Source organism: Cydia fagiglandana, chromosome 2 (assembly GCF_963556715.1).
Source record: "Cydia fagiglandana chromosome 2, ilCydFagi1.1, whole genome shotgun sequence".
Lineage (NCBI taxonomy): Eukaryota > Metazoa > Arthropoda > Insecta > Lepidoptera > Tortricidae > Cydia > Cydia fagiglandana.
The window spans coordinates 24,765,598-24,780,319 of NC_085933.1; the positions used below are offsets into that span (position 1 = coordinate 24,765,598).

General features: G+C 38.1%; 1 protein-coding gene across 1 annotated transcript; it reads right to left on the reverse strand.

Annotated features, from left to right (window-relative positions):
• Nucleotides 1-7,380: 7,380 nt before the first annotated feature.
• LOC134678971 (titin) lies at nt 7,381-13,482 on the reverse strand. Its single transcript, XM_063537734.1, has 2 exons — nt 13,342-13,482; nt 7,381-8,987 (listed from the first exon to the last, which is right to left on the reverse strand). Exons 1-2 carry the CDS (start codon nt 13,465-13,467, stop codon nt 7,827-7,829), a joined length of 1,287 nt encoding a protein of 428 aa, XP_063393804.1. The 5' UTR covers nt 13,468-13,482; the 3' UTR covers nt 7,381-7,826.
• Between the last annotated feature and the right edge of the window lie 1,240 nt (nt 13,483-14,722).

Sequence of the window (14,722 nt, forward strand, 5' to 3'; positions counted from 1 at the left end):
AAGTATGTAGGTATGTCTGTCTGTTTGCCTGTTACCTTTTCACACTTTGACCGTTGAACCGATTTAGATGAAAATAAATATGTAGTACATATAGGTACCTATAGAGAGCTTGAATACCGGGGAAAGATACCTATAGGACAGTTTTCATTGCAGCAAGATGGGTCGTATTTGAAAATACTAATTTTACGCAAACATAGTCGCGGGCAGAAGTCTAAACTTTATTTTCTGAACATACCTACATCTAGCTAAACCAGTTTTGGCAATTTACATAAAAAATTAAATTAAAGCGCACATTTCAATATTTGTCACAATTAATTATACTAATTTAATATATTAATATATATTAATATATTAATTTATTATATTAATTTATTATTTAACGCATTAATATAGTTATTCGCTAACGTAACTCGCAGTAAACGTTACGCGCACGCGCTAAACTGAAACCAGTCTAGTTGCGGTTGTTATGATTCCGTTAGGCATCAAGTTATTTAACTGTTATATTATGTGTACGCGGTTACTATGGTAATTTAATTTGACCGACGTATGCAAATGTTTGACTGCTTTGTATTGTGCCGCTATCAGACGAACCTGTACGGATATGATGGTCGTTATTGTCTACGTGACAGCGTGATAAAACTTGTAAGTGACAATTATTATATTACGTGGATAAAATCATGCGTAATACGCCTGCTGGGGGGCGATTTTGGAATTTCAATCGCTCGATTTCGTCACTCAAAAATTTGTAGAAAATGGCGAAATGCTAACTTTAGAAACACGAGCGATAGAAATGGTGTATCGAGTGCTATTGACCACTCGTTATCAATTATATTACTAGAATTTAAATGCTTAGTCGTGGAGATATTATTGAACGAAAAACGAAATACATGATTTCGAGCGGTCGAAATTCAAAAATCGGCCCTCTGGTCCATTTTATTTATAGACGCTATACGCTACACTATTTTGGTAATTTCTAGGTTATATCTACTCAGAATCGCGAGATCTTAATATGAGAAAAAAGTGTCCCAAGATTATTTCGAGCAATTAATGTCCCTCAATATTTGCATAACATGTCGAGCGCACCGAGTAAAGCTTGCTAGCAGATTAACGTCGCAAATGCAGATAATTCTCGTATCAATTTAGTCGTTAATTATGACATCTGGCCGCGGTGCGCCGGCGTTGCACAACGTTCTCGTAACACGTGGAAGCTTGGGGCTAAAGCCGGCATTCGCGGTGCGACTGATGCACGACTGTGCATGAAGAATATATATAATAATAATATTGTATTCCAGCTGGACGAAAAGATGGCGCTGCAATAACAGTCGAAAAGCTTGACCGCAGATATAAAATTTATGAGTATGAGCAAGACAGTTGAATCGTAGCGGGGCAGAGGGGCATTGGTGTCTTTGAATCGGTTAGGATTTCCCATCACTAAATTGCGGCTGTGACGTCACAGTAGGTGGTAAAAAGTCGGCACGCTTGGTTTCAATACAAATCGTGATATTTGCTTCATCTAGAGTATGTAAATATACCCTTAAATTTAAGTCTGTGTGCAGATAATTCTCGTATTTAATCATTACCATCATCATCATTATCATCATTATCATTAATTAATTTAGTCGTTAAAATCTGGTCTATTGGTGGACATCTGGAGGCTGCGCCAGAGTTACGCAAGGTTCTCGTAACGCGTGGAAGTTTTGAGTCTAAAGCTGGCATTCCCGATACGACTGTATATATCACATTGTTTACGTATGACTGTGGTCTGATACCGTATTAGTCCGTGAGGGATCGCAACGGTGCTAATAGTTTACCACGCCAAATTTGGCAAACTGACGCTCCATGAGCCCTACAACTATCAAATAGGAAGCTTAAAGAATATAATGCCTTGTGTTATTTTGTTACTTATAGAAGATAAGGTTTGTATTGTAATTGAAGTAGCGGAGGCCACCCTAGACTAGGACCTACAACTTAGCCCCGGATATCGATTATAAATTAACAATTTGATATGGTTTGAAACAGGTTTTGACACGACCTTGGTGCTCGTCTTGGTGATTGGCGCGCATAGCGCATCTCACGGCTTCTCTACACGATGGGCCAACGCCGGCCACTCCAAGGGATGCAGCCATGCGGTAGAATGAGATAGCAATATCACTTGCTCCCTCTAACGCATAAATGCGTCCCTTGGAGTGGCCGGCGTTGGCCCATCGTGTAGAGGAGCCATCACGCACGACTTTCACTTCATTCCGCCTGCATCAATCAGCGTGAGCCATCTTTTAGGTTACATCCCAATAAGATCACTACCGTAACTAATTGTTTTGGGCTCTCGGTAAATTGCAGGATAACCATTGATGATAAACAGCGCAACACTGTCATGGTCAGCGGCGGCAGCACGGTGGCATTTTTGTCGCTTCTCACCATGCCTGTCACGTTCTAACAAGTATGTAAGTGTGAAAGGGACGCGCATAGTGATAGGCAATAAAATTGGAATCGTACTGCGCCCGCAGCTTTGTAAACTTGAGCCGCACATATTCAAGTCGGGCCGTGAATGGCAGCCCGCGGCGGCCGTCTAACCCGCTAGCACACTTCCTATTATTAATATTTATGGATCGCGGAAAGTCATACTGTTTCTCTCAATTTTGTAATATCGGCCTCTCACGGCGTAGGCTTAAAGATAAGTATCATTTGTATGGTGCCCACTGATATTTCATAGCATCGAAAAAGACGATCGAGATAGGATTGGTAAACAACAGTAACATGAGTAAAAAGAGAGTAGGAACTTCGCAGTCTAGTAAGGTAGGTAATAGGTACAGTCGCGATTGGATATATCGGAGCGACTAAGGCGCTCACAAATATCTGAACACGCCTCTATTGTCAAAGTGTTAAAGTGCGTGTGCAGATATTGTGAACACCTTGGCCGCTCCGATGTATCTGATGGAGACTGTACCCTCCAAAAGCCTAGAAAATGTTCTCCATTCCATTTCTATTCTGATCTTTTTAGACATACTAAATTGAATTTGTCTTGGCCAGTTGTGACACAGAATAGCTAATAGTACTGCCGTACCACCGTACCCACCGCACCGTACCGTGTGGTTGTGTGTGATCTATCGTGGTACAGTAATTTTTCCATAACTTTTGAGACACAGAAAGTGATTGTAATAAAACTGCATAACGATTAATTTCACCCATACGGTGACCTCGCATTTATTGTTGCAAGTAATGGAAGGTGCTCTTGTCTTACGCAAGTTTGTTGATATGGAATTGCTCCAATTGTGCCAAATTGCTTTAATTGCATCGAGAATACCTAGCTGAGAGCTTCAAGGTAATATGTTAGTGCAAGTGAGCTTTCTTGTTCTGACTGCGATGCAGGTACAGATTAGTCATATTAGGTTTACCTAAATCTCAGCATTTAATTGTTTAATAGGTAGTTATCTAATATTAGTCTAGAAATATGGACTGTCTATGTCCTATATCGTCACTAAATACCCAAGTACAAGCCTTAAATATTGAGTTTACGGTGGGACTAAACTGATAGAAGTTAGTTATACTAATATTTATGAGAAAAATTGGTGTGGACAATTTGGTCTCTAGATTTAATTTTCTAATCTAGATTTAAGTCAATGATTGTTGTTGTTGCTGTCCTGTGGCACCCCCGAGGGGCCAGAGGTGCAAAGGGCCTTCACAAGCTCGCGCCACGCCTTCCTATCTTCAGCGACCGCTCTGGCCTCGCTCCAGCTCAACTCGACCGCTCATTCACCGTAGCTCATTTGTGACGGACCGCTGCCAAGAGTACAAGTCAATGATAATGATACTTATATCTCGGGTAGGTACTTATAAAGTAGCACGTCTATAATATTATGTAAATAATAATTATGTTACTCTACTTCTCACATTAGCATTTACATAAGCATAAATAACATACCCCACGCATTTCATACAAAACCCACGCAAAATCGCTTTCAAATTACTGCGGGAAGTAATTATTATAGTCCCGAGTAAAACCACGTCCAACTAATATGACACACTGATGAAGCAATTGACAGATTATCAGCGGGTTAGTTATTATATTTGCTTTTCATTTTACTTGTTGCGCGGATGTTGCAGAAACTGCGTTTACTTTACTGCAAATGGCGAAACAAAGTCATAGGAATCTTAAATAAAATATTTTATTATTTATTTTACTTCGTATGTAATAAGGTAAGGTGGGGTAAGATTAACATAGTATATATTTTGCTCGGGGCAAGACAAACAGTACCTAGGAGGTACCAGTACCTGAGGATTCCATACAAGTGATAGCCTTATCCCGGTGATAATCTTACCCCACGTTACCCTAGTTGATTTAAAATGTTAAATAAAACACATGCACAACTTTCTACCTACATTTTAGGTTTAAGTCAAAATTGTTTAAATAATTATATGGACAAAAAATATATTCATGTAACTGTCAACATCTAGATTATATTCAACATAAATAAATGTTATTCAACATAAATAAATGTTATTCAACATAAATAAATGTTATTATTATATCTGGATTTTAAAATAAAAACACTAAACAAATTTAAACGCGTATTATTCTTTATTTTATTTTAAAATTGTTTTCATACCATGATTATTTTGATTGATGTCATCCGTAGGTATACTTTTATTGTCTATTGCCATTAGGTTTATCTAGTCTAATCTATTGTCAGTAGGTCATTCATGTCATAATATTTCTATTAAGTCTACTCATTTCTCTGATATGACCTAACATAGAGGCTCATTCAGATAGTGATATCTTGTTATCAATTTGTTACAGATATAATCTGTCAGCATTCAACATTAACATTTTCTACAACACACATAACAACTGATAATAAGATTTTACTATTTGAACAAGCCTCCGGATCAGGCGAGTCATCGCGTGCGCACAGTCATTAAAATCGAAAGAATCGTAATAGATGCGCCGGCGATCTGTAAAAAAAACGTTATTGATCGGTGATGAATTTGACATTAATAACTGAGGTATGATATTGCGCGATTTTTATGTGATTCTTCAACTCAGTCAAGGTCAAAATAGCGATGCAATGCAAGCGAAGTGCTAAAATATGAAGATCTTTCAATACTGTAATATTAAGGACTATAGACATTGATATTACTTCGTAATATTATATTACTTTGAAATCATTGTCTACTAATAGAGAGTTACATATTGCAGGATTGTTGAAAAGCGTTATAAGTAGCTTTTTCAACAACAAAAAAATCAAAATCAAATTAATTTCACTTTTTTGTGTTAGCGTGTTACGACCTTACGGCGTTGTTTCTGCGCGAAGCACCCTAACACACAAAGAACCGGGCGAGTGCGAGTCGGACTCGCGCACAAAGGGTTCCGTACCATAATGCAAAAAAACGGTCACCCATCCAAGTACTGACCCCGCCCGACGTTGCTTAACTTCGGTCAAAATCACGTTTGTTGTATGGGAGCCCCACTTAAATCTTTATTTTATTCTGTTTTTGGTATTTGTTGTTATAGCGGCAACAGAAATACATCATCTGTGAAAATTTGAACTGTCTAGCTATCACAGTTCGTGAGATACAGCCTGGTGATAGACGGACGGACGGACGGACAGCAGAGTCTTAGTAATAGGGTCCCGTTTTACCCTTTGGGTACGGAACCCTAAAAAGTGAAATCAATTTGATTTAGTTTTTATGTTGTTGAAAAAGCTACTTGATCTGAAACTTTTAAAGTAAAATGGTTTTCAAAAATCCTGTAATAACTCCAGAGTCCTAATTATTGTAGTATTGAAGACCAAGATTAAAAAAAACACACACAATACATTTTTATAGTTTTGTCCATATTACCATTTGCTAGTATTACTTTCGTAATAAAATTATAATTGATGCCAAAAAATTCTAATCAACTGTTTCATCAGCCAAATTCCAGATAAAATAAATGAAACGACGTTAGTTTCGATATTATTGGCTGGTAAATAATTGTTAGTCCTAAATTAGACATTCAACTTTCGCAAAACATCTTCCAATAGTTCCAAATGTTCCAATGCATTGTATCAACCGATGAGTTAGTTGATCGAACATCATCAGGTTCCTATTTGTTTATACGGCGAGTATACTCTTACAGTGATTAATGATATACATATTGCGAACGTAAACCTATCCAGTCAATCAAGACCTGGAATCTGCGTCTAGCCTTACGTAGTTACACACAAACTCAATCAAAAACCGGCCAAGTGCGAGTCGGACTCGCGCACGAAGGGTTCCATACCATAACGCAAAAAAAAACGTTTGTTGTATGGGAGCCCCACTTAAATATTTATTTTATTTTGTTTTTAGGACTTGTTGTTACTCGTATGGCGGCGATAGAAATGCATCATCTGTGAAAATTGCAACTGTGACAGACAGACGGACGGACGGACGGACGGGCGGACAGCGGATTCTTCGGAGGGTCCCGTTTTTAATCTTTCGGTACGGAACCCTAAAATGGCTTCTACATGTACGCCTTTCATCTGCGCATGTGTCCTTCTAGATTATGTTATATACAGAGTTGCGCAGGCATCGAGAACACACATCCACCGTTCACGTAATGCAACAATTACTGCATGGCTAAAAGAGCAATCAATGTTGCGACTTGCGAGAATACCATTACATTTCTTGCACAATTACTATCGAATACATCGACATTTCAATGCTAAACCGGATTACAATCTCTAATATTTCTGTAACTATTTCATTGTTTTCTGCACATTGCTTTCTGTGGCCTTCATGTAGGATTATGAGACACATATTTTTATGGCAGCACATTTTATTCGCTTTCTTGGCCGCGTTACCATTTCAATGGTCACGACGTGTGCCTAATGTGGCCTAATCAAATAAATTTGTGTAGAGCCTACTTTCGTTTGTCATCAACATTTGTAAAATTCTCGACACTGTCTTAGTTGCGAGACGTATTTGACACAAATTACCATAATTTGTTTATCTCAGATAGTTTTTAAATTCTAATTCGATTGGTCTTGAGACTGAGCCAGCATTAATTATCTACTAGTCGACATTGGAATCAATAATCATACATTTATTGCGTTATTGATATTCTCGTTTCGAATATCTTGACCTTTTAACCAGCAATGATTAGGTTATGTTTTATAGACCAAGAAAAATATGCAACGATTTGATAGCATACGCAGTGCACGTGTTACTTTATAATTTCATGGAAGTTTGACATTTAAAACAACACTTGCACTGCGTGTGCTATCAAAATCGTTGGAGGCTTATCTCGGTCTAACCCTAAACAGTGTATGCTGTTTATATAAGTCTGAAAGTTATTTAGCTCCGACATTTTTGGGAACAAAATTCAGTTGCACCTCTCATCGTCCAATGAAGAAAAAGACATTTAAAAATTTCATTTTTTTAATAAGTCAGCCTCAATTCAAAGCACAAAGTGCTTTGATTATTTTACATACATAACAAAAGCATACAAAAAGCTAAACAAGTAATAACAGATCACTATAATACAACTGGGTACCGCGAATTGTAGACAATTCTATGCGGAAAGTTAGCCTTCATTTCAGAAGGGTTACCGCGAACATCGATATTCAAAGATCTATGTGCATCTCTATTTCTCTTTTATTTGCGAGATAGAGACGCAGATAGAAGATTAGGATCCCGATGTCTATGGTAGCCCTGCAGCCGCCAGACCCGGTCTCCCGGGCCATCACAACCTTGCCGAGCGAGCACCATTGCAATTTTGCAAACATATATACACTACAAATACTAATTGATCACATTTCGAACTAAGCCTAATAAGGTACTGGTGTGAGACCTAACGTAGCTCCTGCTCAGTTCCACCCGTGGCTCTCGTGGTGCTGAGGCTCGTGGTGCTGATGGTGATGGTGTTCCACCTCCTTCTTGAAGTAAATGGGCACGTGCACCTTCACGGGGTAAGGGACCTCCTTAACAAGAGGCACTTGCACCTCCTTGTACACGGGGTACGGCTTGTCGATGGGGACCTTCACTTCATAAGGCACTTTCTTCTCGACGGTGTAGGGCACCTTCTTGTACACGTCGTAGGGCTTGGGCACCGGGACCTTCACGTGCACGGGGTAGGGCTTCTCGACCTCGACCTTGTAAGGCCTGTCGACGGGGACCTTGACCTCATACGGCACCGGCTTATGGACAGTCACGGGGTAGGGCTTCTCCACCGTCACGGGGTAGGGCTTCTCCACGTACACGTTGTAGGGCTTGTCGACTGGGACCTTCACTTCATAGGGAACCTTCTTGATGACTTCGTAAGGCTGGGGAACTTTTACTTCGTACTTCACCGGGTAGGGAACCTTCTTCTCCACGGTGTAGGGCTGGGGCACGGGGACCTTGACTTCATAGGGCACCTTCTTCTCGACGGTGTAAGGGGTGGGGACCTTCACTTTGACTTCATAGGGCTTGTCGACGGGGACCTTGACTTCATAAGGCACCTTCTTCTCAACGGTGTAGGGCTCGGGGACGTACACGGGGTACTTGACGTACTCCTTGACGGTGACCGGGACTTTCTTCTCGACAGTGTAGGGCTGGGGCACGGGCACCTTGACTTCATAGGGCACTTTCTTCTCAACAGTGTAGGGCACGTGTTTCTCGACGGTGTAGGGCACGGGGACCTTCTTGACGACCTCGACGTGCTTAACGTGCTCGTGGTGCTCGTGTCCGTGGTGCTGGATGGGCTGCCACGAGCCGTGGGAGCCGCCGAAGTCGCCGCCGCCTTGGCTCAGGCCGTGGGACTCGTGCCCGCCAAAGCCCTGACCACCGAAGTCGTGTCCGCCGAAGTCGTGTCCGCCGAAGTCATGACTCTGCTGTCCGCCGAAGCTGTGCTCCTCGCCGCCGCCATAATGGCCGATGTCGTAGATTCCTCGCTTCTCCTGTTTCTTGTCTTCGGCTGCCGCCTGTTTCTGTGCGCCTTTCTCCTCGCTGGCAAAGGCCACCACGGCCAATGAGGCTACTAAAACAACCTGTGGACAAAACGACGACATTAAAATGTGAACATGTCTTTAAATATGTCGTAATCGTAAGTGAAAAGAGGAAACCGAGGAAGTGGTAACTGAACGCGTCAAAGTCGAGCGTGGAATTTGAATTGTTTATCTTCACTTGTTTCTCGTGCAGTAATTAACCATAGGAGACGCTAAAAAGCTGTAACTATGAGAGCTATTGTTAGATTTACAGTCGTTGTGTAATGTTATGTATTATTTATGCGTAACTTCCCCCTATGTCCATGTTAACATCATACAGAGACGTCTATTTAACTTTTATTTGTTTACTTTCTGATGATGTATTTGTATGATGTATAATATTCTTAAGCTTTCAAGGACTATTGATTGATAAAATTATAAGTATACTTTTATTTAATTAACGATTAACGTTTGTTCTTAAGCTTTGTTAAAGAATAAATATTTTTGCTATCCAATGTAGTCAGATAGTTTGCATTACGTACCGTTGTAAATACGAGTTATGACAACGAAAACACGTCTCACCCGGGAAAATTATGTACCTTTACTCGACTAATCTGCACTTGCAAGACTTGAATACCATTACATAACGATCGGATACGATATGAAAACAGGTTGGCAACTACATATTCTCCTCATAGTGGAAAATGTTACTTTTACTTTTGAAGTAATCGTTGAATAAATCTGGTTCTATATTTAAAGTGGCGGCGCGTGTTCAAAAAGAGACTTTAGACACAGGCATTAGCCCAGTTTGGAACGAACAATGGCCTATTAAATCTAATACAAAGATAACCGTTCCGTTCTGATTGAAAATATAATTACACAGGATGTGTTTCTGTATAAAAAGTCATATCCTTTAGATCTCGCGATTAAATGAACGCATAATCCCCGAATGACCAGAATAATCGATGCAATTAAACCCGGTATTAGAGCTCGGAAAGAAATCCGAGTGTACTTAATTAAAACAAGGTTGCTTTGCATAATACAATTAAAAGATGAAGTAATCTCGACATTACAATACAGTCTTTAAGCACACGCAAATTAACTTTACAATGATTAAATTCGATTCAGATGTATTTCTACTTCTAGCTAGGTGTTGCTCGTAATAGATGAAGGAAGCACAAAAATGTTGTTCTAAACGGTACAGTTCGATTTTACTGTCCTGAAACAAGGTACTATATTTGCTAAGCAAACCATTTTATTGAAGTAAGCTGCTGTTAGAATGTTTAATTGCTACTTCGTAGAGAAAGCAACGAGATAGGCATATACGTAACCGATCATTTGGAGCACTTGTAATGAGACACACTGGCGGAACTACTTAGCCAGCAATTTGAGATTAAATAATAAGCACTCATAGAAAGCGAATGTACCTATTAAACATATTTACTGACATTTTTATTTAATATTAATCATTTTCTCTACAGCTTTAAAATAACCGATTATCATCACGTACTTACCTACAGCATTTTTAAAGGAACATTACGTGTAGGAACATGGGTTGGGATGTACTACTCAATCTGCCCAATTCGAACTTTAAGATACGTCAACTAGAAACGACATGGATTAGATGTGTCAGTGTCAAAAGTAACGGTTTTGTTTGAAGAAACGTCACATTTGACACTGACATATCTAATCCATATCGTTTCTAGATCTATTAATTGATGTATCTTAAAGTTCGGATCGGGCCAAATGAGGTTTAAGCAAGTCTAACGTTATATTTTCCTTATATATTTTATTGACAACTGAACAGTCAACAGTCTCAGGCAATAAATATCATTGGTTCAACATACATAACCATTGTTCCGATGATCTATTTTGCTCGTAATATTATCGAACAATTATCTGTCATTAAATCTTTCGGTCGCTGACTCGCGGTAATCGGTAATTATTCGTAATCGGCTCGCCGAGCATGTTGGATGAATTGCGTAACTGTATTACGCCTATGATCTATATTTAGTCAGCTCATAAGTTAGTTTAACTAGGTGCAAAGGTTGGCCATCGCTATCCAACGTGGTAACGCGGCAAGTATAATGGGCACCTTTGCACCCGGTACAGCCCGCGGAGGCCTTTTAGATTAAAATATTTTAATATTTAGATATATTTAAGTTACTTTTGTATGATTATTTATGTACCCTGTATATTCTTAATAAAATTGGTTTTCTTTTCGTTTAACTATCACTTAATGTACATAGACGTAATGGATAGTGGTTTTAATTGATTGGCAGCATAAAACGTATAAATGGTCCGCCAATTTATGATAGGCATACATAGTCTTCGCATTTTTGCAAGCACCTCAGTCGCCTGCGATCGCAAACATATATTATGAAAATAAAAAAAATATGGATGAATAATGAAATATTGATGATAATTTGATCAAACGAATTCACGCTATAATGAGTACTTTAAAACCTAATCCATGCTTTAATCCGAGGAAACATGATATTATGATTATTTCGTACATAAGCATCTAATACGGATACATTTTAACTGCGCTGATTTTATCGCAGTTATTAGGTAAGTAGTAAGTAGATGATAGGCACGAATGCAATATGTTTGCTGTAGGTACCTTTACTTTAACTATTTTGCCTGCCTAAGGAATACTCATCTTACCGTTTACCCTTGTTATGTTGGGTCCTCAGCTACTGCGTCGGGTCCCAGGGTCCGTATCAAACATTTTAATGCTTATACCATTTGATATTCCTTTCTAGTAATTTGATTTGGAACTGTAATTCGATTACATAGATGCGTTTATATAGATGCGTATTATATGTAGAGATGCTTTTTTGATTTAAGTATGGTGTAGGTATGTTGTAGGTATCTTGGTATTTTCGATTGGATTTTCTATGATATGATCGAATTCTATAATGATTTTTGTGTAGGTATCTTTTAGGATGGTGACCTTCTATGCTAAATTGAGAACCCTAACTTTAACAGCGTAATGTGTATTACGCTGATAACATAGAACTTTTACCGGAATAACAATGGACTTTCTCCGAAATTTGTCTAATTTGTAGCCGAAACGGTGCGTGTGTATGAGTGTGCACGTAGCGAGACGCAAGGAGACTAGCGGAACGGTCGCCGGCGGAAATAACTATATGCAGTAAGGGTGCACTTATACAATGATGGTAAATAACATTTCCACCATAATTTAAAACACGGAAAAAATCACCTAGAATTTTTACGTTTTTAATTTCATTTAGCGACAATTTTAATGACATTAATGTATTTAACTTTTGTTAGTGTGGAATTCCAAATTATATCTTAAAAAATACACTGTTGGATATTTATTTACATATATTTAAAGCGGGAAATGTCTTAGAACTTCGAATATGAAACTTTATATAGAGAAAACCTAATAAATATGCCTGTTTCGTGCAAAACTCTCCAGTAAATTTTGTTTTTGAAAATATTTAGGGGTTTGGTAATTATATTTTTCTATCATGGAAACTCGGTGTTATAATTGTAACTTGTAACTTTTGTTGATTCGTAAATGTTACTTAATCAACATCGCATAATAATAAATTTATACATAAACTCTATTGTACGCCCACACCTACAGTAAGTAATCTATAATCTGTAGTAGGTATATATCGCCAAAAACTTTATAATTTTAGTTCTTTCTTGTAATTTATATTGCTCTTTCTATATTTATAAATTGAAGTATTATGAATTATGATAAATCAATTAAACATTAAATAGACAACTTAACAAATTCAAAGTATGGTAATTGATATATTTAGTAGCCGCTCTGCAATAAAGCTACTTAAATGAATTACACGGATATACAAAGTGAATAAGTGCTATTTATGGATCACTTAAGCGTAAGTTATGGAGGTATAATTTACCATCTGTCTGAGACTTTGAAAGTGAAAAGTAAATTACTCTCATACACCCACTCGGCAAATAGGAAATGGTATGGCAGGTTTGATACAAATATACTTTGTGTATGGAGTAGCAAATTGTTTAAAATTATGTGTTAGGTATTCTCATAATTTGAGAGTTGTTTCCAGTAATGAGAAATAATGACATTATGAATATAATTTCATGTAGTAAGGAGCATAAGTAACTAAGCGGGCGATGAGCTTAAAATAAGCTGTGTTCACAACTTATTTTTTTTAAGAGTATGATCGAGTGCGAGCCATTTTGAAAAACCAGCCCTCTTAGCCACTTCTGCGTCTAAAAGTCCCAAAAGTGCATTTGAACTTTCAGGTTCCCAATTTGATTTTTTCAGTCACTTCTGTACGATCCAGATCCTTTTCAACGAGTGGGTGCAAAATTCGGGATCGATAAAATGTAGGTAGCCGTTTTCAATTTACTTTTCACTTAACCGTCACTGTCACTGTCACTTCACTGAACTCACCAAGAACTTCATGTTGCTGCACGTCTCCGCCGCCGCCGAAGACTGGTTGTGTGTCGATCGGTGCGCGCACGCAGGTTTTATACGCCCCACGCGCGCGCGAAGAAGGGTGAGCGCCGATAATGACATGTATTAATTGTAACTTGGTCATTATTTCGGATCGCATTCCGCTTTAAGCTGATCAGATGTTCTTGATGAACTTGGGGCTTCATCTGACAGGTGTCTGGAAGCTCCATTTTCAGTGCATTACACTCTGACAGCCGTAAATATCGTACAGTACGAAATTAGGCACACGATGGCCTATTGAACGAATAATCCCGATTTCTTCAATGTATCTCTCCTCGTAGGGGATTTGCAGTAAATTCATGATTGTAGTACCTTTCTAGAAAAGTGGTTCTACTCGTAGTGTTTTTTGATACTTAGGATTTTGTTAAAGAAGTCGTCTTGAAATAGCGTATGTAACAACTTACATCTGTCGTTTGTCAGGATACCCCTAAACAGAGTAATAAGCCAAAATAATCTCGTCTACTGATATACCGCCGGAAACTTTCATAACTGCGAAAATCCACATGATAACATTTCGAAAACTTCTCATATTTTTATATGGGAACAGAAATTTTCAATTTCTGTAATGAAAACTTCCTTTGTTTCCTGTAAAAAATTCCGACAACTTACTAAGTAGAAAACGATTATGTAGGTATAACACATAGAACAACAGTGACATGAAAATGCTTATCAATTATTATGTAATACGATTTATAATTAAAGTAGTTAATTGGGTTACAAATGTTACAATTGCTGTTAAAATAATTCTGTTTATCTTTATAAACATACTTTTTAAGTTACGAGGAACTCACTAATATGTTAGACAACAAGTTGTTTGAAAAGTTGACTGATGACTGATCCATTGAATTCCACTTCGTAATTAATGGTGTTACTCTAAACATAAATACAAAAAGATATATCAATCACTTATCTAACTACTTATACACTGTATTGCCAAATATTTGTAGTTGACTTACCAACATGTAGATACATTGTAATGAATCGTTAATCTCTGGAAGACAGTATAAACTTGGTTGATGAGCGCATTGTTTTCTAGCGGGTTTCCCAAGCGGCGTAAAGCGTTAAAATTAATGTGGTTTTGTCTTTTTAATGAATTTACTTCATAGCGTAACCTTGCTCTACATATGTATAACCTGGTTACTATGGTTACCTGATTACTTTATGTAACTATTATTTTATAATTGGTGTAGGTAATCTGCAGTACTTAAATAAATTCATGATTATAGTTAGCTAGTTTGGTCAAATTACTTAATTTAGGTATGTATAGTAAATAATAATAAATCACTAATGTCCGCTCCCAGTGATCAAAGGCTGTATC

Coding starts and splice junctions, on each gene's coding strand:
- LOC134678971 (XM_063537734.1), bottom strand. CDS start 13,467: ATGTCATTATCGGCGCTCACCCTTCTTCGCGCGCGCGTGGGGCGTATA. Junction 8,988..13,341: donor GCAGCAACATGAAGTTCTTG/GTGAGTTCAGTG, acceptor TTTTGTCCACAG/GTTGTTTTAGTAGCCTCATT.